At 42.2% G+C, this 22,906-nt stretch overlaps 3 protein-coding genes across 4 annotated transcripts; 2 read left to right on the forward strand and 1 right to left on the reverse strand.

Annotated features, from left to right (window-relative positions):
* Positions 1-1,682: 1,682 nt before the first annotated feature.
* On the forward strand, positions 1,683-6,180 carry ccnp (cyclin P). 2 transcript variants are annotated; one of them, XM_073489879.1, is made up of 9 exons: positions 1,683-1,836; positions 2,302-2,427; positions 2,711-2,783; positions 3,435-3,604; positions 3,814-3,912; positions 4,584-4,739; positions 4,983-5,141; positions 5,289-5,467; positions 5,651-6,180. In XM_073489879.1, the coding sequence occupies exons 1-9, from the start codon at positions 1,783-1,785 to the stop codon at positions 5,817-5,819; spliced, it is 1,185 nt and encodes a 394-aa protein (XP_073345980.1). In that variant the 5' UTR covers positions 1,683-1,782; the 3' UTR covers positions 5,820-6,180. The 2 variants fall into 2 exon arrangements, with proteins under 2 accessions (XP_073345980.1, XP_073345973.1); XM_073489872.1 differs by having other exon boundaries at positions 1,684-1,836; positions 3,432-3,604.
* A 653-nt stretch (positions 6,181-6,833) lies between these two features.
* LOC141009671 (CLOCK-interacting pacemaker) lies at positions 6,834-14,194 on the forward strand. Its single transcript, XM_073482367.1, has 4 exons — positions 6,834-7,497; positions 9,623-9,805; positions 9,983-10,182; positions 11,469-14,194. Exons 2-4 carry the CDS (start codon positions 9,631-9,633, stop codon positions 12,480-12,482), a joined length of 1,389 nt encoding a protein of 462 aa, XP_073338468.1. The 5' UTR covers positions 6,834-7,497; positions 9,623-9,630; the 3' UTR covers positions 12,483-14,194.
* A 1,466-nt stretch (positions 14,195-15,660) lies between these two features.
* On the reverse strand, positions 15,661-21,091 carry LOC141020179 (sodium- and chloride-dependent GABA transporter 2-like). Its single transcript, XM_073495250.1, has 12 exons — positions 20,977-21,091; positions 20,608-20,695; positions 20,360-20,492; positions 20,143-20,277; positions 19,954-20,057; positions 19,181-19,305; positions 18,128-18,240; positions 17,905-18,042; positions 17,423-17,525; positions 16,711-16,811; positions 16,430-16,600; positions 15,661-15,768 (listed from the first exon to the last, which is right to left on the reverse strand). The coding sequence occupies exons 1-12, from the start codon at positions 21,074-21,076 to the stop codon at positions 15,661-15,663; spliced, it is 1,419 nt and encodes a 472-aa protein (XP_073351351.1). The 5' UTR covers positions 21,077-21,091.
* Between the last annotated feature and the right edge of the window lie 1,815 nt (positions 21,092-22,906).

Raw genomic sequence — 22,906 nt, forward strand, 5'->3', positions numbered from 1 at the left:
GAAGCTGAACTGAATTCACTGTTCATAATTTGCATAATTCAACATATATTTAAGTATTATCAAGATAAATTAACAGCTATTTTATCAGTCCTTTTTTTTCAACTTGATAAAATTCCCTCAGCACTTACATTTTCCTACATAAAATAGTACTCTTTTTAAAAAGTTGAGAATAATTGAATTGACATTTTAGATATTTTTCCACTATTCTCTGCAGATTGCTAATTCTACCGTGATATTTAAAGGTTTTGCAAAAGCAGCAACCAGCATCCACCCATCATGACACACATTAATTTGTTTTTATTTAAGTTTGTGTGAGTGATAGTGAGACGTTTGAGTGAAAGTGATGACAAGGACACAGAAAAAGCAGAAGGTTTTTGACTCCCGTTGCTGGACAGCAGGTGGCCCCAGTTCCTGCGGATGAAAATGTGATCTCTGTGGAAATGGCTTTGATTTACAGTTCACAACTCCAGCACCTCTTCTCACTGGCTCAGGCACAGCCATCATACTCTAGCCTAGTGTCCTGCTTTGGAAACGGCAGGATCGGATATCAGAACCACTGCACTGATGGACTCCACTGTGGATTTGCCTTCATTGCTATCATGGCCATAAGGGGGTGCTGCTGAACTTTTTTAATATTGGTTGTGAAGCCATACTCTGAACCTCGCTGCTGCTGGCCACGCTTTAAGCAATGCTTCACAGCTAAACATGCAAGTTAATACCCCTGACCTCTCCTGTAGGCATACACAGGCACAACAAGTGCCTCCTCACTATTGTGTAAATACCAAAAAAAACAAAACAAAAAAAGCTTGATGGTGAATGCAGCATTAGTAGAAGGGGAGGCCTGCAGCTTTGTAGTATTTGATTTGCAGCTTTACTATGGTTACCTTGCTTCTCTGTATATTTGAATGTGATCAACAGTCACGAATGTCACACCTGATGCTGGTGTAACAAGATTTTGTTTGCTTGTTGCTGTTAGTTGAGGCTCAGAGGGCAATGAAAAAAGCAATCTTTAAGGGGAGGATGTTGTCCTGGTAGACAGTTTCAGCCCCCCTTTGCAAGACTTTACAATGTAACGGGTTATACCTGCTACAATATGGTAGCTTATAACATTTGCAACTATAATGTGCCAGTAAACATTTTTACTGAATAAAGCTTGTGTGGGTGTCTTTTTTTAATGCATTTTTTTTTTTTTACAGTGTACACTTGTCTATTCTTATGAAATACACTGCAACAAACAAGCATTTATGAAGCTTACACTGTAGTATTGGGACCAGTGCTGTAGCTACCACTGATGATACAGAGGTCATGTGACCTGTATTATTTCAGATATCATCTCTGATATTATTTGAGTCAAAATCCTGGAATTTGACAGTTTAAGGCCAGGAACACACAAAAAATAAAAAGTTACATATTTCTTCACCAGAGATATAGTTTGGCATTGTAGGAAAGGCTTTTAAATTGACACAGTCTTTAAGATAATATGCATGAATTCCCATCAGCCAATTAATCCGTGATACCACCAATGCACGTAAAAAACAAACAAACAAATGTTGTCAGTCGCATAAATTAACGCGGTTTATTTTTCAAACGTCGACCGGAAGTCCTAATCTCCACCTGTCTACCTCGACGCCGGTGGCCCCACCCCAATCAGCGCGGCCCACCTGGCTTTATCAGCCGCTGTTCGGGCAGCATGGCCACTCTCTCCGCTCCAGGCCTCCGCTGACACCTGTGGATAAGTAGCTGCAGCGGCCCGACACGGAAACACTGTCTCCGGCTGAGACCATGGCCAGGACTGGTTTCTGCGACTCCAAGCCCCTGCTGGACTTACACAAGAAGGTGAGCATCATCTGCTCAGCGGGCTCAGCAGAACCAGTCCAAATCACATTTTATCCAGAAAGTTAAAAGTTTAGAAGTGAAGTGTCATTCCAGTTTCCATAGGATTCACCAGGTTGTCCTAATCTGCTCTGCTTTTCTTTTATGTTTAATCTTTCCCCCTCAATATTTTCTAGGTATTTGATAGTAGATGCTTTTTTTTGATTAATCTTATGAGGGGGATAACAAAGAAACTCCTCAATTTAACCTTGATCTGAAGTTATTGCATTCACCTGCCATGATCCCAGGTGTGGAGCAGTCTGATTAGAACCTCTTCAGGGACACTCGTTTCATGCCACCACTGGCTGTCATACAGAGCATGAACCAACTCCACTCACTGTCAAAGACATTAGATTAGATCATAGTTTTGAGTGTCCAATATCACATCAGTACCAGTGCACAGACTTTGTGTTTGTGTTGTCCCTCCAGGCGGATGAGAGGCGAGCCCCGTTAAGAACCTGGGCTAACGCCTGTGTGCCTATAGACCGCTGGCAGCCTGTAGAAGTAGACGAGTCCAGGATGGCCTCTGTCAAAATGGAGACTGAATGCAGATGGGTACGCCTTCTCCTTCCTGCTTGTCATCTTCACCCAACACATACCAAAGTGTCCGTCTCATCTTAGCTCCTGTTCTAGTTTCTTATCCCTGCAAACTAGTCTTACATCATGACTGCATGGTTAGAGGAATGCTCTTTGGGAGATGACAATGGGAGATGCTGCATTCACTGTAAACTGTTTGATCAGAACATCAGCTGGGACTATTTAGTGTTTTTTTTCTTTTTTTCTTTCTGTCATGATCACACTAGCAAATGTCTCACTGAGTCAGGCATCTTCTTTGCAGGAAAGGAGGTTATCGCAGACGAGTGAAGACATCATCATGGGGTTCCATGAGGACAGTCAAACATGCTCAGCTGGTAGTGTAATCATTATGAGACGTTCTATTTCTCTTTTGTCTTTTTTAAAGGGGCTCTATTCTGCTTTTTTCATTTTTGTCTGGTCCTTTTAGTGTTTTATTTGTTCTTTTTTTATATAAAAGGTCAAAGTCCGCACCAACAGAAGCTCCTCTCTCCCACAGGAAACACTGCTCCCGAAACGCCTCGTCTGTAGTCTCGCCTTTTTAATTCTGTGACTTAGTGACATCACACCGTGTCAAACATTTGCATAATTTATGCCCAGTCGCCAGTTGGGCATGTAAGAATTGAGTTGGCACAGCTGCTCTGTTGTTGTGAGCGACGCTAGCTCAGGTGTGTGTGAGCTGACCAATCAGAGCAGACTGGGTATTCAGGAGGGGGGCTTAAAGAGACGAGTGCTAAAAGTGTTTTAGACGGGGGGAATTACAGAGCTGCAGCACTGGACAGTATGAGAAAACTGTTTTTCAAGCGTTAAAACATGTAAACCTATTCTGGTAGTAACCCAAAATTAAATGATGAACCTGAAAATGAGCAGAATGTCTCCTTTTTTAAACGATATACCGTCAGTTTGGAAAGTGCAACGACCACAACATAATTAACTTGCATGTTATTCCTTCCTTTCTCCCTTATCCCATTTTCCATCCTGTGTAGCAGATGGGTGTGTGGACAAGCCGTTGCTGCTTCACCCTCTCGGGCTGCAGGGTCTTCACAGCCTCCAGGCACTGGTGCCCAGCTTGCTGCGCCGTGAAGTGGAGATGGCACTGGAGAAGCTGGACCTCATATGGGACCGGACATACGCCTGGGACATGTTCTTGGATATGATGGTGAGACATCGTGAACGGAGGTCACTAAACGGCTTCATTAGTCTTTGTTAAATTTCCAGTTTTTGGATGGAACATTGCGCTGCATGCAGGCGTCATCACTAGTTGCATAGAAGAGGGACAACCTAGAGGACTGGCACAAACACTTGACTCACTGCATCTCTGTGAAATATTTAGTGTCAGCCTCCTGTTTTGTGGTTTTTACCCTGCAGAGAACTCAAACCCAAAACTCTATGCCCAACGCTGACCTGCCCCGTCCTTTCACTGATGTCACTCGTGCTGTCCTGGTGGACTGGCTCATTCAAGTTCATGTGAGTCTCGCTGCAGATGGAGGGTTTCTTCTCCCCCAAAACAAAGCTTGTCTAACCATTCAGATCATGTAAGGCCATATGTTTTTTAAGGTTGGCAAAAGGATGACTCTATTAAGTCTTGGATGTCATTTATATATGTAACATTTTATTATTAACAATAAAGACAACAGCTCCCATAATCCCACAGTACTTACTTTTTATTTTGATTGAGAGACCCTTAGTGGCAGATATTACATAGTGCACGTTTAATGGAATAGTTCTACATTTTTTGTGAATAAGCTTTTATTTTATTTATTTGTTTTACTTTTCTTGCAAAGAGTTGGATGAGAATGATACCACTCATGTCTGTATGGTAAATGTCAAGCTAGCAGCTGCCTAGCATAAAGACTGGGACTGGAGGGGAACTGCTAGTGTGGCGCTGTCCAAAGGTAACGTTCAGCACTCTCAAAGCTCAAGAATTTTGTTTAATATGTACAAATACCAATATGTGAGACTGTTTTTATTTTTACCAGGGGGGTTATGCAACCAGCTGCTGGCTGTTGCTCATAGCACTGAATCGATCAATAATCTTATTTCTCAAAAATCTCAAACTATTGCTTTAAACTTCACTTCTAAACTTATTTTTTTGTGTATAGTTTTTGATCTTGAATGCCCGGTTTATTTCCTACCAGGAGATGATGCATTTTCAAGCAGAGACCCTCTATCTGGCCATACACCTCCTCAACCGCTCCCTGCGTCAGATCAAGGTGAACACAGCCAACCTGCAGCTCCTCGGCATGGTTTGCCTCTTCCTCGCTGCAAAGAAGGAAGAGTGTCTCCTCCCTGAGGTACGCTGGCTCAGCAGCCCCCCCCCCCCAACTATAAAGATGCAGTATGTTAAAACACATGGTTGTGTGTGTGTGTGTGTGTGTGTGTGTGGTGCCTAACATGTAAATAATGCTTGACTGTTTTGTGGCTGGATGAGTGGGCACATTTTTCTTGGTTTATTAAAGTAAGTTGGTAGCTTTAATGCCCAAAGAAAGTTAATTGATAAGTCTGAGATGACAGTATTTTTTTGCTGCTTCTTCCAGGTGTCTGGACTCTGCTACTTGATGGACCACACCTACACTAAGCATCAGCTGCTGCGAATGGAGCGCAAAGTCCTTTGCGGGCTCAAGTTCAATTTGTCCTACTGCCCCCCTCTGCATTTCCTCTTCCTTCTTGGCTCTGTTGCTCGGTGCAGTGCTAAGGTAGCTCTGCAGTGTGTGTTCCTTCCCCAGTTTCTTGTAATTTTTGTATTTCCCTGAACTTCAATTGAAGCATGCTCCAACACACGTGACAGTGATTTTATTTTGAAGTATGAAGAGATTAAAAGTGTTTTGTGTGTGTGCCTCCAGGTGGTGTGGATGGCTCGCTATCTGCTGGAGCTGTCTCTCCTCGAGGGCCAGTGTGTGGTGTTTCTGCCCGTGCAGCTTGCAGGAGCGGCCCTCTGCTTGTCCCGCCAAGTTCTGCAGGAGCCCCCGACCCCAGAAGGGGAGGCTGCCTGGTGTCTGGCCTCCAGCATCCATGTTGGCAGGTGTGTGTCTTGACTCCTAAGAAGTATTCTCCTTATCCAGAGGACCCATGTAAAGCCTTTACACTGGCGCCATTAGCACTCACTGAGCTCTGGCTTTTCTGTGGCCTAAGATGCAAAACATTTCTGTTTTTAGTCTGCCTCTATCCTGCCTGTCAGTCTGATTATATGCTTTTAATTTTTCAGTGAGACTGCCCTGCTGAGGATCATGCACATTCTGGCCACCGCTGCAGCCAAGGCCCACACCTGTGAGACCTGTGCTACTTTTATTAAATTCTCCTCCCCAGAGACCATGCACATCAGCAGACACCCAGGTCTAAATGACGCTCCTGCTCTGCTAGGCATATGCACCTGACATTCCTAACTCCCAGGAACTTAATGATCCCGAAGCTTAAAGGTGGAGATACACCAGTATCACCCGATCACTTTCACCTATAAGGCTGTTTATTCTTTGATGTGGATCCCAAGGAGTTACCATGGACATGGGTGAGGAAGAAGTGTGATTTGACGCCAAAACTTGTTTGACAAAGAATGCCATGCACTTTGCATGTGATGTAATTTAGCCAAACGAGTGGCACACCTGTTTTATGATCTTATCTTGCAGCCGGTTTAGAAAATATTTGAATTGTATTGATGTCGTTGTTGTCATTTGTAAAGAGGATGTCTATCAAGTTATTTCTAAAGTTTTAATGTACAAAATAAAGTGTCTGCTGCAATGTTTTGAGTTTCAGCGATTTATTCTGCACAAACATGCAGTTTCTGTGACTACAGGTCTACATGACAGCAGAGCCACCTTCTGACTGTATGGCTGCATTATTATCCACTCCTGCTCACATGTGCAAGCACGCTGACACAGCGGTCTGACTCTCGAGTCATTCTGGGCAACTTTAATTCCATACAGTAAATGTAAAAAAAACAAAAACTAATGGACATTTGGCACACAATGCATATTGTAAAACATATTTGTGCTGCAGCTAATTCATGAAGTGAACTCTTAACCAGGCGCAGAAGAGTTGTGAGTAATACAGGCTTTTATTCCAGGGAGCAGCAGTGGCTCATTGGCTACACTGGTGCATATCTGTGGTCAATGGTCAGCTGCTGTGTGGGATAAAACCAAACAACGTGACTAAGCCTTGATCTTTGGCTGAAACGCTCTCTCAGCGCATTACTTGTATATTTTTTTGTCTGTAAATCCCAAATGTAACGTTTAACATATGCATACAATCTTAATGACACTTGTTTTCTGTTGTTCTTTGCACACTTTATTTCCCTAGAGTTACTGCCTGCCTCACGTACACGAATTTCTGATTGGTTGCCGTAGTTATGTCATAGACCAATGGGCGTTTAGCTCGCGGACAGAGCTCGCTGCATTGTGTCTGATAGTTGGCTGACAGGCGGCTGAGTGGGTTCAGCTGAGGTGACGCACAGAAGAATCACCCCGGTGCTGAACTGTGTCAAAGGTTCGGCCACGGCCACGACCGCGTGCGTGCTGTTCCTGCATACAGGGTCGAATGACATGACGTTTAAACAACGATTATGGGTTTTCAAACATTTCATCGCTGCATCAGACGGCGGAGTCAAGCTGGTTAGAATAAGCCCCCTGGATTTCAAAATAAAAGCCCAACAGTGGCCACTTTCGGATAAACGTCAACTTAAACCCTCACTGAGGGGATTTAAAAGCAAGAGCATGGCTCGGAGTTGAAGTGGATGTTATCGGACTCGCCGCTGTTAATCTCAAAACCTCATTTTTGTCATTAATCATGTATTTTATTTTGAAACCAATCGGATGTGGTCTTCCAATTCCGGGTAGTTTGACAGACGTCGCCGAATCTCGAGCCGTTTTCGCCGCACGGTGTCTTATCACACACGGAGTGTTTGACAAAGAAGAAAATGGATAATTTTGTACCGCAACTCCCACAGACAATTTAAACATGGCACTGTTGCTTAATGTAAGCGTTGCTCGGCGCATTAAAATTGAGCATAAGGGGGTAAACGACAATTATTGGAAGTGATTGGCTGTCTTGCATTTGGAGGTAAGTTTTTGTTTTTTGTTCCCCCCCCCCCCCCCCCCCCCCCCCCCCCCCCCCACTGTAGAAAGATCAAATAACACGTTCAGTATGTTGACTTTGTGAAGGACGTGATAATGCTAAACCTCTATACTTTCTATTAGAGCTCGCGTTTTTTTTTTTTAAAGTTCGTCTCGTGTGACTTATGTTGACAACCCATAATGTCGTTTAAAACGTCGACCACTTATTTTGTGTGTTTTTTTTCGTGTACGTTCACGGCCAGTGAGAGGAAGTGTGTATGTAACAGAGGGCTGGACTGAAAGTTGAGTTACATAACAGAGGGGGAAGGAAGGAGGGAGGGCAGGATGGGTGCCGCTGTTACAGCTGAGAGCGAGGTGTGATGCCTTCACGGAACCACCGTCCCCTTCGAAAAATGTAAAAATCGCGTGCTGAGCGTACACAAATGAGCTAAAAAGTTTTATATACACCCTCTCAATAGGAACGGAAAGTTACTGCTGCAGTGTAGATGTTGTCGCAGTTTATTCTCGCGTCCGTGTAGAGATTTCCTACTCCTGTTGGAGACAAAGAAGTCATAACAGAGAGCACAGTATCAAATGTCTGTCAGGGTCGACTTTAAGAGTCAGTTATGGCTGATCTGGTTGATCATTTCCCCCTGTCTCACATGTGCCTACGTGCTCTTCTGTTTTTGGATTTGTACTTTGACCATCAGATACATTAATGGCAACCAGTTCTTCTCGAAAGCAATTAAGTCCACTGATTGTTTGACATTGTATTAAAAGTTTTCTGTAAGTGGCAGTATTAACTAAGGATTGATGTCCTTGTATTGATCAAAGAGTAAATGCCTGTTATTGTTTGTTTAGTCATGGTTGCGTACATTTCCTCAGGTCGCCCATCGTTACTTTGGGGATAGATAAGCCAGTGAACACAACTAAACTTAACACAAATAAAACTTATTTTATATGATAGTATATCATATGTTTATTTGATTTACTTGCGCTGGTTATTATTTGCCCCAAACAGCCAGATTACTGTACATTACCTGTAAGATTGCAAGCAACAGCACACATTAAGTGTGTGTGTGTGTGTGTGTGTGTGTGTGTGTGTGTGTGTGTGTGTCTTCGAATTCAGGCTAACCTCTCACTAAATTCAGCACTCACTAGACTCTGGTTCTCTCTTCTTTTCCCCTCTCCTCTCTGTAATGCCGTTTGTGTAGTAATGTACATTACTTTACAGTGAAGTACATATTATTACATCACTCCAGTCAGCAACAATACGGATTGTGCCTGCTGTCAGGTTGATAAGCAGGAGTGAAGATAAATCCAGTTTTTAATCCCAAAAGTTCAAAAGTAATCCCTGAGCTCTCCTCCGGTCTGTAAACGGCTCCAGATCAGAGTAGAATCTGATGTGAAGCTGGGTGTTTATTCCTCCAGAAGGTCCAGCAGCTGCGGTGCTTATGCCACCCTGCTGCGCCCAACCCTCCCCACACAACATGCAGAAAACTCCTTTTGTTTTGTTTGGTTTTGACGGAGAAACCCCTAGCTGCAGACATTACATACTGTGCCTTTAAAACCATATTATTTATATCAGACACAAATTGACACATGTGGAGGACCATTTTGGCTACTATGCCTTTAAGATTGATTGTTGTCATATAGTTGGGTGTAAGAGAAAAAATAAATAAATAAATGTTTAACTTGACTTGGACGAGCTGTAGCAATCTTGTAAGAACACTAGTTGACTCTGTGTGCCATGTGTCTGCCTGCTAGCACCAATTACAACATTTTATTCGGCTTCACGTTGCAGAAGGCTCGATATCTCTGTTGGCTCAAAACAGCAGGTGAACTTTGCATTCCATTGGCTCCAACAGTGGGAAAGAGTTTTGGCACATTTTAAATATACGCAATGCCTCTGAGTACACAGAGTCAGTAGAGTGCTGTTTACTTACTTTTTACAAGTATAAGTATAAATATCTATACCAATCATTAGAGGCTAGATCCTCTCCCAGCATGCAATGAGTAATAGCATTGTGCAACCTGGGCAGGTGTTTCATGAGACTGAAGCATTGTTTGTTCTAATGCTGATGATTCCTGGTGTTCAGAGACATTCAAAATATCACGTATTCTCTAATTAGGGTCCAGTATGCCGAAGGAACAGCCTTGCTCAAACAAGCACAGTGTTTGTGCTCCATCCAGCAAGAATGCTAAAGATAAGAGCAACAGTACGACTCTGATGGCAATCCGTAATAACAAGGACGCAGACAGCTCCAGTGGACGGGGCTCCCGCTGCAGTTCAGAAAAAGACTCTGGCTACTCTGGTGAGTAAATGTAGCAAAAAAATAACTAGAGAATGACAATTTGATGGTAAGATGGTATGAAAAAGGGCAACAATATTAATGCCAGCTTATGTCACAAAAGTCCATCAGTCCCTTAGCGTGGCTTTACTCTGTATCCGTCAGCATTTGTCAGTTTGCTCCGTTCTAACGTCTCTGCAGACGCCTCAGACTGGCAGCAGACAGATGTGGAGGACCAGCGGAGCAACAAAAGTCAGTCCAGTGGCAGCGAGTATGCAGAAACCTCACAGTCAAGTCAAAACCAAGAAATTGGGCAAGGGAATCCTGTGAATCCTACCCGAATGCCAGCAGGCCATCAACTTTCACCCATTTACATCATGAACAACATGGTGCTCAAGCAGGTAAGACAGGAATAGACACTAGTCCTGTGGCTGAGCCAAGTAGAGAGCTGAAGCATAGAATGGATGATGTATAAAAAAACAATGTTAAAAAGTATCAAAGACTAACGAATGTCAATACTAGTTCTGGGTGCCATCTATTTTACATGTATTTGAATTACGTGATGAGTCAGTCTTTAATTAAACATTAAAGCCAAAATGTTTGCAGAAATGTGTCATTTTACAAAAACAATCAGAAAGACTTTCCATCATGCATCCACCAAATAAAGTTAAGAGTAAGAGTGAATTGAATATCTCCCTCAAAAAAATCAGTTGATTGTAAAAGATTGATCATATTATTCACTCAATAACAGTGATCACTTGTCTACAAAATGTCTCAAATACAACCAATGAAGGGTAAACTAGGTAGGCGGGACCAACCTGGAGGAAGGCGAAATAGTGTTCTAGATTGGCTCTGAGAGGTGGGCTGCATCCACATGTCCAGGCTCAACCACTCATGTAGACTGGCAGACTTTCATGGCACATTCATGGGAAGTCTGCAATTGCTGAGGGCTGTCCAAACCCACAATTCATCCAGTCCACACGGACCCTCATGCGGACTTTCTGTAAACTTGTAGACTCCGCTTGAGATGCAGACTTCACCAGACTTTACTGATTTAATTAACAAGAATTCATTGCAATATGGACATGACATTCCTATTTGTAGAACACTGTCATTTTTGCTTTTATGAAACGTTTGCTTTTATAAAATTCAACCACATCATAATATAGATATATGTAGACGTTGACGATGTTATCAAAATGCATTTAATCGCTGTAGTCTTTAGGCCTGTATCAGCTCACACAGACGTTGCGTGATAACAGTCAACATGTCACGGTAAATATGGCGGAAGAGTCCGTGAGAGCTCAGTCTGCAAGTCCAAAGGGTGGATAATTGGATTCAAGCCACCGTTTACAAATGAGCTGCAATCTGTCAAGCTTGTCTGAGCTTGAGCTACTGTTTCATAACCAAAGTTATGGCCACCCTGTTGTGAGAAGGCCATCTCAAAAGCTCTGTATAGACTACTATGATGCATTATGATGTCAGTTATTACTGCACCATGTTAAAACTTCAGATACAATTAGTCTACAACAAATCACAGCATTAACTAGTGGCTTTGATAGTCGATTATTCTGTGAAACCCCTACCCAGTCCTCCCATTTGATTGCTTTATAATCGACTAAATTTACTCATACCCATTAGTTGTATGCTGCCCTTTGCACCCTTGTCTTATCTTTATCTCCTACAGCCGGACATGATCCAGAAAACAGGTCAGCTGCCCCAGAGGAATAGAACCGGGGAGACCGGCAGTTCTGGTGCTGCACACATGATCCTTTTACAACAACCCAACTTGTTGCTGTCCACCCTCCAGCTCCACAAGCCCTCGTCTCGGAAGTCCAGCATCACAGGGAAGAAAATAAATGGCACTTACCTACCAATTCTCAACTCCTACCCCCGCATTGCACCACACCCCAGCAAGAAGCCGCCTGATAAATCTTCATGCAACAATGAAACCCAGAATCTGAGCAAGAGGGTGTGCACGGAGCATAAGAATGATGACTCACTTGTGAATCTGCCTGAGCAGCACCTTAATAAGCAACCCAAATTAGCAGTCCTAACCTCTGGGCTGCCACATTCATCTTCAACCAGAGATAGTCAGTCCCCCTCTAGTTCCACGACTGTCTCCTCGAGCCAGGGCTCCACATCTGGCTCCTCCTCTGTCTCAACCAGAGGGCCTCACAGACACGGCAGCAGCAGCAGCGCTCGCCATCGCCGTTTCTTCAACACAGTAGAAATCCTCAGGCAATCAGGTCTGCTGGACATTACACTGCGCACAAAGGAGCTGCTGCGCCAGAGTAACACCACAGAGCGAGACATTGCCCAGCTGCGCCAGCACACGGAGCTACTGTGTCAGGCTGCCAGCAACCCCACCGGCAGCCTTAACGGTCTCACAGCCTGGGAGCATGTACACCGATCCATGGCAGAGTCTGGCAGCTACCCCAACCTTGAAATCCTGCAAAATGTACAAATACAAGATCCTGCCAGAGAACCACTGAGTATTTCCACAGGTGACACCAAAGGCCCACTAGCTGGTGAGAGCTCAGAGGTGCCGCCGTCTCACTTTGTCTCTACCTTCCCAGAACCAAACCAGACCTGTCCTGTGCCACAGGAGTCTCACTCAGGACAAGGTGGGGAGCTCGAGGCCGGTTTTAAATCTTCAGAGAAAGTCACCTGTATGCCTCCTGATAGTTCTACTGGTTAACACAATCTGCAGTGCCTTTAAAGGAGGAGAGAATACTCAGGGCTGGCCAGTGGAAGACTAGTAGTTAATTTGGATATCATGTGTCAATTTAATGGTTTATCCCTGGTCATTTGAACCTAGTTTTATAGGGGTAATATATCAGCTGATCCATTATACATTATTATCAAAGAATAGCTGACAAAAGAGCTTTGCTAATTCAGTGTCAAAGCCTGTTTTTTAGTTATTTATTATGAAGCAAAATCAGGAAATGTTGGGCTTTTACCAGCAGCAACTTAAATCAGCTCCTATACAGATGAAAGCAAGCTTGATGAAAGAGTAAAACACAGCAGATGTCTGAAAGTCCCAACAGGGAAGCGGGAAAGAAACTAAACTTCAAACCACAGAGAGTTGGTTAGAAGCTACAAAAGTACAGAGAGCTGAGCACACAAGACGTTTAAAACAACTTTCTGTCTGGTCTCCTGCACAGACATATATTGAATATTCAAGAGGGGTCATTGTGAGGTCGCTGCTGTCGTGAGACATCACTGCAACGCACTCGGAGGCTGGATGGACGTGCTTTGGCCTCACTCTGGAGATGGTCCATCCTAGGCATGGCTCGGATCAACTTTCGCAGTTAAACTGGTAATAGAAACTGAAATCAGCGCGGCATGGTTTGACTGGGTGCGACCAAAAGTGCCAATGAAAAAGCCCCATTTGGAATCTGAAAGTTGATCCTTAATTAATGCACTCAAGTGCAATTCAATCCAGAGGCACCATCTTTATTTCACATTGCCACTGCAGACTTTTAAAGGCCACACAGATGAGTAGAAGAGCTTGTGCATGTGAGCCACTTAAAGGATTATGTGAAAATATAATGCATTCCTCTGGAGGCAAAGGAAACTGGCTCACACAGGTGGTGCTTCGTGCAATGATGATAACTATGGTATGTTTTAATCCGTTGAGTTGGTCGTTTCACTGTCATGTCAGACCAGCTTAATTCAGGGAAAAGATGATCCATCTCCTGGTAGGTAAATGTTGACAAAATGGTCTCTTCTGACCTGCTTTACCCAAGAGGGACCCCAGCAGTCCAAACACGCCGATAAACAAGACTGCGGCCTTCAAATCAATGCAGCTGAAACTCACGGCTCCCAGAAAACCCGAGGCTCAGCTGTTCGCCCAATGTCAGTTTCTCTGTAACATCACAAAGTGCACTACACTGGACTGCTGCAAGGACTTCTATCCAAATACTTTTCAACGAAGCCTTAAAAACTCTTTTTCACTTGGTATTTTTTGCATTTCCAGGGCACAACTTTCTCTCACGTTATCACACTCATTTAGCAAGTACAGACTGTATGAATCTCCAAGATAATCAGTTATCATATTCCCTCTCATGCAGCAGCTTCGTTGTCTGCTTTAACTCTGATGATATTTCTTTTTTTTTGCACCAAACTTTTAATTGTTGTTGTTATGTGTTCATCTGTTTTTAGATGGGTTGATGATGTCATGGATAGAGAGCAGTTGGCATTGTGAGAATGGGAGAGTTTGACAGCGTTTAAGTATGAAAGTATGTTGGCTAAGTGGTTATATGCATGTGGTATGTGTTTGATTATTTTTTTTCTTCAATTTCTTTGTGCTTGTGCCAGCCATGCACATGTTTCTGAAATTTAAAGTGGTTTATACGGTATCTTTGTCATAATTTTCAGGTATTTAAATAAAGAGATGCATTAAGAAGAGACCCTTTTGGTGTTTCAATTTGTAATTAATGTATATGCCTCTACATCTTTGACAGCTATGGTCCGAGACATTATGTTTTCAGGCTGCCCATCTGTCCCTTCTTATTATTCTTGTGAGTGTGATATCTCGCTGGAATTTCATCAGATTTGCCAACGTCGTCCTCTTGGACTGATTAGAATTTGGTGGTCAGAACGCATTAAAGGCCCAAACTCAAGATTTCTAACATCTAATTGAATAAAATTATGAAGTGATTACATTTTATATTCAGAAGGTCAAATGTCTGATTCACTGTGACATCATAATATTCTGCAAAAACATTTTTCTGGCAATTTTCGAACAGTATAACTGAGGAACAGAGGGGAGGTGATGTTTAACATTTGTCGGATACTGATAACACTAACACTAATCTTGGATGTCCTCCTTTAAATTGAAGATGTGAGTGAAGAATCCACGTTTTACACTTTGTAGCGTCTTTGCAACAACATCCATATTTGAAGCATTGTCTACTGTCGCGGCTACAACTGTGTGTTGTATGAGAAGCAGCTTTATTGGTCGAACATGTGAACACACAATGAAATTTGACTGACGAGGCTCACTATCAGTCCTCTGTACTCCTCTGTAAAAGATGGCACTCACACTGGAATCATACAAATCTATATAGTGATACATTTTTTCAAATTCCTTCCAAGTTTTCACTACACTCTGTGTATCATGGATGTTAACTGCTACTTGACTGATTGGCGAAGGCATAAAACTACGAGGCAGTAATTCTAGTTTCTACACTCCGTTTGCATCAGCTTGAGCTAATCCAGCTGCTTCCATGGAAACTGATAAGGGTCAACAGGGCTGTGATGCACATGCAAGATACACATGTACACCTGATCGTCTTCCTGCTCTTGAAATCCAGTATCCTTCCCAGTTTATCCATTGAGTGCCATGGTGACAGAGAGAATTCACTTTTACAACAAGTTAAATATGATAGCATTGTTGTCATGGAGCCAGTTGAAGAAGTAAGGAGTGTTTTTCATCAGATAAATCTCCTCCAGTGTATTTCTGGGGTCTCTTTAAATCTCAACAACATTCAGCACAGATAACAATCATTTATTGTTGAATCATTTATGTTTGAGTGTACGTTTTACATTGCACTTTTTTGTTAGATTAGAGTTGGTTAGATTATCACGGTTGTCTCTTTAAAACATTGAAAGTGTGTTACCTCAGCATGGGGTAATTAAAATAGGAAGCTTCTTCGATAACCACAACACTTGTAGTGATAGAACACTTTACAAGTCAAGTATTCATGATCACCGTCATATAACTAAAATTAGTAAAGCAAAGTCTTTGACATTTAAATTGTAGACGTAAAAAGCAGAGAAAGCTACATCACGAGTAACCAGCCAGCTCAGTTCAAGATCCTAGTCGTTGGACACATTAAAGCAGCTGACAGAGTTCAGGATCAATTTACGGTTCATATGAACTGCTGTTGTTGCTGATCGTCCAAACAGATGTGCTGCGGCTCAGTTTCTCCCTTTTGCAGTTTGCAGGGAAGGTCAGGTTGGCACAGATGATGGAAACGCTAAGAAATTGAGAGAAATATTCAGTAGGTGAAACAAAATACGAGACATCTATCACATTGTTTCAATGGAAAAATCTGTATCAGCAATACTGGATGTTTGATCAGATCCCCCCACAAACTAAAGAGCATGTAGTTTGTACTCAATACTGCACCTATGAGATGAAGAATTGGACTCTCACAGTTGACTCACAGATGATCCACAGATCTGGTTGTAACAAGTTTCATGTAGAGCTACTGTGGAGCTGATTTCTTTTAACCAAGCTACACCCGCCAACCTCACCACAGCAGAGGACACGTGCATCTCTTTCTAAATCTCGATGATCCAGATGGATAAATACACTACAGGTAAGTGAAAAAATAAGTGCCCTTTTGCTTTTTATTGACATACTCAAATCTGTTTAATAACTAATGTTTTGCACTCAGATTTTAAGAAAAAGGTGTCGTCAAACACATGACTTTGATTTTCATTTTGAAGCTTCTAGATTACAGCTGATTGAACGACTCTGTCCACAGTCAGTTGGATTAATGCATTATTTTGCATGATGTTAAAATGGCCCAGTAAGACCCTGTCACATTTTATTCAAATTTTAGAAAATTAATTCCTTTTACACTAAATACCGTGTCATTTCCTGAATTATTTATGACAATCCATTTAACCCACCTGACTTAGATTCCCAGTCCCAGTTCCCAATTTAAACAGTGCCCATCCCGGCACAAGGAGGATGGAGGAGACGGCTATTACCCAGCCCAACGTGTACGCCCAGGCTGGGTACACGTACCAGCGATTAAAGGTCAGAGGCTGGTACCAAACTAAAGAACATATAAAAGTGGTCTGAGAAAACAAGAGAAAGAGATTTAATGGCTGGACATTTTGGTACCAGGATTATACCTAACATAAGGACATATTCTTATACTGTATGTAACACTGAGGGCCCGACTCACCAGTGAGACCAGAGGAGTGAGGAAAAGCCAGCAGATTTTAAAGAACGGGTTGGCACGCACACCTGTCATGTCCTTTATGATGCCAAGCAACCGCTCTGCCCCTTCATAGGAGATGAGGTTGGATTAACATTGTATATAATAAACAGATCAGACTAGATGTTTGCAAATGACTCATTTAAAGGGGAACTTAACTTTCACTTAACTAGTCATAGACCATATTCACGTGGTGGCCATTTTTCTCTGGGTGCTGGGATAATGTGTTGCAGGTTGCAGGTCATTTAAGTGTAAAGAATCTGACGAATTATTATCATTTCACCACTTACCGGTTGAGTTGAAACTGAAAAGGTACCGAACAATAAAAATCTGGAGGGAAATTTGGCTGTATTTTGAGGTAAAACGACATATTTGATAACCCATTAGCTAACGTTAGCATCCAGCCACTTCCTAGCTCACATTACTGATTGATTACATCCAGTGTGTTTCACTTCTAGGCTTAAATAAATGTGTCCAAGGTAAATGTTGATGTTTTAAAACTAATTTACACCTTAACACTATCAAACAGTAATGTTAAGTAGGTAGTCCCCTCTGTTTATACAGCTTGCAACTTGGCACACAGCGTGCAAGATTTGAGCTTCCCACCCTGAGAGTGATGTCAGAGGAAAATGGCTATTAGGGGTACTATTAGGTCCCCTTTAAAACAAAGCTCACCTACCAAATAGCCATCCCAGTGCCAGGGTTTCAAACACACACATAAAAAGGATGCAGGCTCCGTTACAGGCGTAGTAGTCAAACAACTGGAACACATACATGCCTCCCTGGAGACAATAGCAGAGACATGGATTTATTCATTCATTTTATCTTGAATGTCAACTTCATATATCAACCAACATCAAGTATAATGTAAGTAAAATGTCATGAGTAGGGATGCAAAATAATAAAACTACTCAATGGTTTGCATCACACGCACGTGATTTGAGCGTTGTGTTATCAGCCTATCATTTCATTTTTAGAGCCTTTATCGTTTGATACCGATAAAATGCTGATAATTTTGTGCATCCCTAATTAAAAGCTTGAAAGCATCTTGTTATTATGATAAGACAAAATCCTGATATAAAAATTGTTGTATTTTGGCAACAATACACTGCCATAATGGATTAATACATAATAGATGATCGTGTTACACTACACGCTGACCTCAGTGAGCATGGCGAGCTGAGAGAAGAAGCACACGAGGCAGAAGAGGAGGAGCAAACGTTCCCGACGGCCTGCCCTGCGCATTGCCATGGGGAACATATCTATGATGGATGTCATTACCACCTCCATGGCAACAAACTGTACAGGGAAGGGAGAGGGAGTAAGTGCATTTGCAAATGTAAACATGATCCTCTGGTAAAAAAAAAAGAGGATTACATCTTACTTGTGTATCCAGACCCAAGAGAATGAGCATGACAAAGAAACAGACGGACCACAGTTGGGGCAGAGGCATCATGGCTACAGCCTGAGGGTAAGCAATGAAGGCCAAGCCGGGACCTGGAAACAACATCACAGTGATGCAACAACAATGCAAGTGTTGTTTTTATTCATGGTTTCTTTTGGTGAGGAAGATAAAAACCCAGCTTGTGACAAAAAGGGGTCTGATTTTGTTTGCACCGAAAATATTTGGGTACAGATTGAAGACACATAAACACAGTTAGGGCCTGACCATGAGGACATAAGTGAAAATTAATGTGTGTATACAGAAATCTATCTACTATATGATACCATGTACACACAGCTCGGGGCTGAGTAACTGTTACAACGCTTGTCCTGTCTCTGGTTGTCCTCAAGATGGCAGCAAAGATTTTAACTATGATGGAAGAAGTGCTGAGAAGTTCTGGTGCAAGTCTGTACTCATTTTTTTACCCTCTCCATTATATTTGATGCCTTTGTGTGTGAAATATTAAGATTAAGACCTCTTTGAGCCTATACCTTATATTTAAAAAACTCTCTTTGATAGTTAAACTACTGCCATGAACTGATGAATGTCTGAAATGTGACAAAAAGCCCAACCAGACACAAGTCAAAATGTTGGGAACCACTGGTTAAACTCAACAATTTGTTGTATTTTAGATTCTTATTATATGTTGATATCATCAGCTACGATGTCGACTTACAGAATATTTTCTGTAGATTTCTATACTATACTTTTTTTCTCAAATTCACAATATTAATCCATTCTTGTCAAAAGAATTCTTTTGATCACATCAAATGCCCCCCCAAAACACACCCTAACAACAACTTTAATTACCTAATTATTTTGGCCTGAACATAACCGCTCTCTTCTTTGCCCACTTCAATCATTAACCTCACACTGGAGGCCTCCTCTGCAGGGCTACAGCATGTTGCGACAAGGCACCAGAGTGTTGTGCTGCTCTGTAACATTTGATGCAGGAAGACAAGATAGTTGCATCTTTCTGACCTGACTACCCACCTGACTCAGCCACTTCTGCAATGGGAATACCCTGCTCATGAGACATGAATCCCAGCACGGAGAAGACTGCGAACCCTGCTACCACGCTGGTGCCACTGTTCAGTAAACACAGCCACAGACAGTCTCTACAAAACATAAAAAACACAGTGCACATCCTATGAGTTCATAGCGTGTGGTTGATCCTTCATAGCAAAACTTTCAACAACCACTCCTAACCTTAACCTAGTAGTTAACCTTAACCTTAGTCGCCAATAATGTTTCTTCGCTATGAATCAATGAAAAACTTTGACCTTCTGCTGCCATCATAGGAAAAAAAGATCTGCCAGGAAAAATCCCAAGTGGTGCACAGTTAGTGAGGCATTGTCTATCACCCAGCAGTGGTTGATCCAGCAGAGTGGGTAGGCGAAGTTAACGAAACAGAATTACCCTTCAGCGTTATTATGGATCCCGCCGCTTTTCTTGCTAAAACTCGTCCTACACTGCCTCTTATTGGCTAGTACTCATTGTCTTTTATCATCATAGCTCATCATAACACCAAAACATCTCACTCCTCATGCCTAAACCTAACCAACCCAACCCAACCCAACCAATGAAGACAACCAATCAGAGGCAAAGTAGGGTGGAGAGAAGAGCAGATGGATCCATGATAATGCTGCTCTTCAGTAGCGTAGACTACTTTTCCAGTCTCTGCTAGCGTTGCGAGTAAATGGTTACTTTGGCCAAACAGCTAAACAGAGATTTTAATGATGTCAGTCATTTTGACAAAAACTTACTTATAGCAGTTGTTGTTGCGGGGGTTGTAGCTGCCTAGCACAATTAAAGAGCCCACACCCACACTGTACGAGAAGAAGATCTGAGCCCCAGCCTCCATCCAAACCTGTTCCAACAAAGCAACAGTGAGTACATTTGTCATTTGTCCACCTAAAATCTATACTGTTAGGATCAAATCCTGAAGCTCCTACCTGAGGGTCTGTGAGTCGTGAGGGTTCAGGCAGAAGATAAAACACCACTCCTTGTAGAGCTCCAGGAAGAGTGAGTCCACGGATCAAAAGAATGAGCAGCATCACATAAGGGAAGGTAGCAGTGAAATACACCACCTGGATAAAAAAGACAACCATCTGGGCATTAAAAAATGCACTGCGTACACATTTACCACAGATTTATAGCTCATATAAATACCTTTCCAGTAGACTTGACCCCTTTCCAGATACAAAAGTAGCAGGCGATCCACATAGCAATTACGCACAACACCACCTCCCACCTGATGCTGCCTATCTCCTCGATCCCCCCTGAGATAGCCAGCACTCGTCGTCTAGAAGGAAAAATTATGGACCAAATAGTGACTCTTAAATAGTGACTGATTTGGACTAATTATGGCACATTTAAAGGAACCTAGAGGCTTAGTTTGTTAATCTAAAGGAACATACTCCCAGAATTCTGTTGCAGCAGAGGTTGTGAGAGTCTGATTGGTCCATTGAGCGGTTGTATTTGGTGTTGAAAAGTCTACACAGTCATCTGAAAGGAGAGTGAAGAAAAAAAGATAATAATGATCATTTATGTCATTTCATTTGAAGCACTTTGTCAGTGGATGTTTTGCCATTATGTACGGAGGGTATAATGAAAAAGTGCATTCATGTGTCAACCAAGCAGAACATGCATGCAGCGAAAGATCTTTCCAGTTATATTATGGGGAATGAAGGATCCAGTGTTTCTGAAATTTGAGCCATATTAGGGAATAAAAGGATATCTTGGCTTCTGGTTGACAACCAAAATACACGTGACAGCGTCCATTGAACCTGTGTTCCAGTAGTTGTTGCAGGTGGCCCAGGGGAGCTGGGGGCTGAAGGAGAACACCAGGTAGAGCAGAGCCCAGGACAGAATGATGATGTAGGTCATACAGCTGTAGAGGAGGATTAACACTCCACCATAGCCAACACCTGCGAGGCCACACGGTAATCTAGGTTATTAGACAAGCAGAATGAAAATTCCTCCATTTATCCAATATACAAACCCCTTTTTGATCAGGGCCACAGGAACATGACTGTCAAATCTAAAACAGCTTACTCACTCAGAGGGACTGACTAATACAAATAGATTTAAAGTGAAAAATAAACAATTCAATTTTTTGTAATTTCTAGTATGATAACTATATTAGAAATGACATAAACAAGCAACTTTTTTTGGGAAACCATACTTGAAATGTTACTTGGTTCTACCCAAATTGAAATATTTGTAGCTAATCCTCTCATGAGCTCAACAATCACCTTTCATAAATTCAGTCTTCAAACATTTCTTTTGTGGAAGAGTTTCATTGTTGTAAAGAAACATTCATGTTATCTTTATATGTTTGGAATAAAAATGTAATCAGGCACAGACAGTGTTTTTAAAGAGTATGCCACGGATTTACCGTTGCCCTGTTACACACACAAATCGATGCAGCCTCGTGCTCAGTAACGCAACTGAAATATTTCCCGTGGCTTAAATATTAAGAGGACATGTTGTTAGTTTTGTCCTCGTACTGACCGCCATGACATAGCTCTGAAGTTGAGATGATTTGTCTTTCATCACTAGTTCAAGTTTGTGTTAATGATAATGTGTTACTGCCTCACACACTGCTTCTTACTGTGATCACCATAATTAAACATTGCAACAAAGTTCTACCTTCTGCAAGCGGGCATAGCTTCCTCCAGCAGGTTATGCCGCCCTCCTGGGTGAACTGACCTACAGTAGTCTCCAGTAGGAACAGGGGTATGCCACAGGTCACCACAAATACCAGATACGGCACCAGGAACGCACCTGCATTTGCAAAGAATACAACAATGCATACCTGCAGCACAGATTTTGGGTAGAGAGTAGAGAGCATCTGGTTTACTTACCCCCTCCATTTTTGTAGCAGAGGTAGGGGAACCTCCACACATTGCCCAGGCCGACGACATTTCCCGCCACAGCCAGGAGAAACTCCACCTTACTGCCCCAGTGTCCTCTCTCCTCCACCTCTGCTTGCTTGTGTTTTGTTGCAAATTTTATATTCAACATCCCCAAAAGCTCAGTTTGAACCCAATACACTCTGTTCAGGTTTTCTCTGCCTTTATATTCATTCCCAATTCTGTGTCATGTAATGAGCAACTGCCTCAACTGTTAATCAGTTCTCAGTGGAAATGATCTCCAGGCTGAACATGTTTTACAATTTCTAAAGAAAAAACTGATTCCACAACTGATGATGGCTTCATCCTGATATCCTTGTTTTGTTTTGGGTTTTTTTCCCCAAGGGTGTCAGTTACCTATTTTACATTTCTTGTCTTGCGCTATAGCTCAAATAATTCACAGGTGCCTCAAGGTTTTCTGAAGGATGGTTAGACAATAATGTTGGTATGTGTGCAGTATTGTGTCAAAACAAGCCTGACACAATCTCCACCAACCAATGTCTGTATGTCAGTCTTTATCTACACAGCGAGGTTGTAAAATATGTCATACAGTATCGATTCATTAAAGGACAGTTAAGTTTGTAGGGGAAAATTCATTATTTGCTACAAATGGCTAATGGTGCTTCAAACACCTCGCTAAGAAGGCTGTAAATGTTTCCCCAAAGCCATAGTGAGCAATCACGAGGGGTGACTCATAAAGTCACATTAGCAGGTACATTTTATCTGATCTCCACACATAAAGGATATCTTTTAAGTATTGTGTCACAAAACAAATTCTGCTGCATCTCAGGGAATAATGTTT

The sequence above is a fragment of the Pagrus major genome, chromosome 2 (assembly GCF_040436345.1).
Source record: "Pagrus major chromosome 2, Pma_NU_1.0".
Classification (NCBI taxonomy): Eukaryota; Metazoa; Chordata; class Actinopteri; order Spariformes; family Sparidae; genus Pagrus; species Pagrus major.

Bases quoted from the DNA above. Each gene is read 5' to 3' on its own strand.
- ccnp (XM_073489872.1), top strand. From the start codon at position 1,783: ATGGCCAGGACTGGTTTCTGCGACTCCAAGCCCCTGCTGGACTTACAC. The intron at 2,784-3,431 runs GTAGTGTAATCA...CATCCTGTGTAG, and splicing joins CAGTCAAACATGCTCAGCTG to CAGATGGGTGTGTGGACAAG. The intron at 3,913-4,583 runs GTGAGTCTCGCT...ATTTCCTACCAG, and splicing joins ACTGGCTCATTCAAGTTCAT to GAGATGATGCATTTTCAAGC.
- LOC141009671 (XM_073482367.1), top strand. From the start codon at position 9,631: ATGCCGAAGGAACAGCCTTGCTCAAACAAGCACAGTGTTTGTGCTCCA. The intron at 9,806-9,982 runs GTGAGTAAATGT...ACGTCTCTGCAG, and splicing joins AAAAGACTCTGGCTACTCTG to ACGCCTCAGACTGGCAGCAG. The intron at 10,183-11,468 runs GTAAGACAGGAA...TATCTCCTACAG, and splicing joins ACAACATGGTGCTCAAGCAG to CCGGACATGATCCAGAAAAC.
- LOC141020179 (XM_073495250.1), bottom strand. From the start codon at position 21,076: ATGACCTACATCATCATTCTGTCCTGGGCTCTGCTCTACCTGGTGTTC. The intron at 16,812-17,422 runs GTAGGTGAGCTT...TCTCCTATGAAG, and splicing joins GGCACTGGGATGGCTATTTG to GGGCAGAGCGGTTGCTTGGC. The intron at 15,769-16,429 runs GTGGGTTAAATG...TCAATTTCTTAG, and splicing joins GGACTGGGAATCTAAGTCAG to CGTTTCCATCATCTGTGCCA.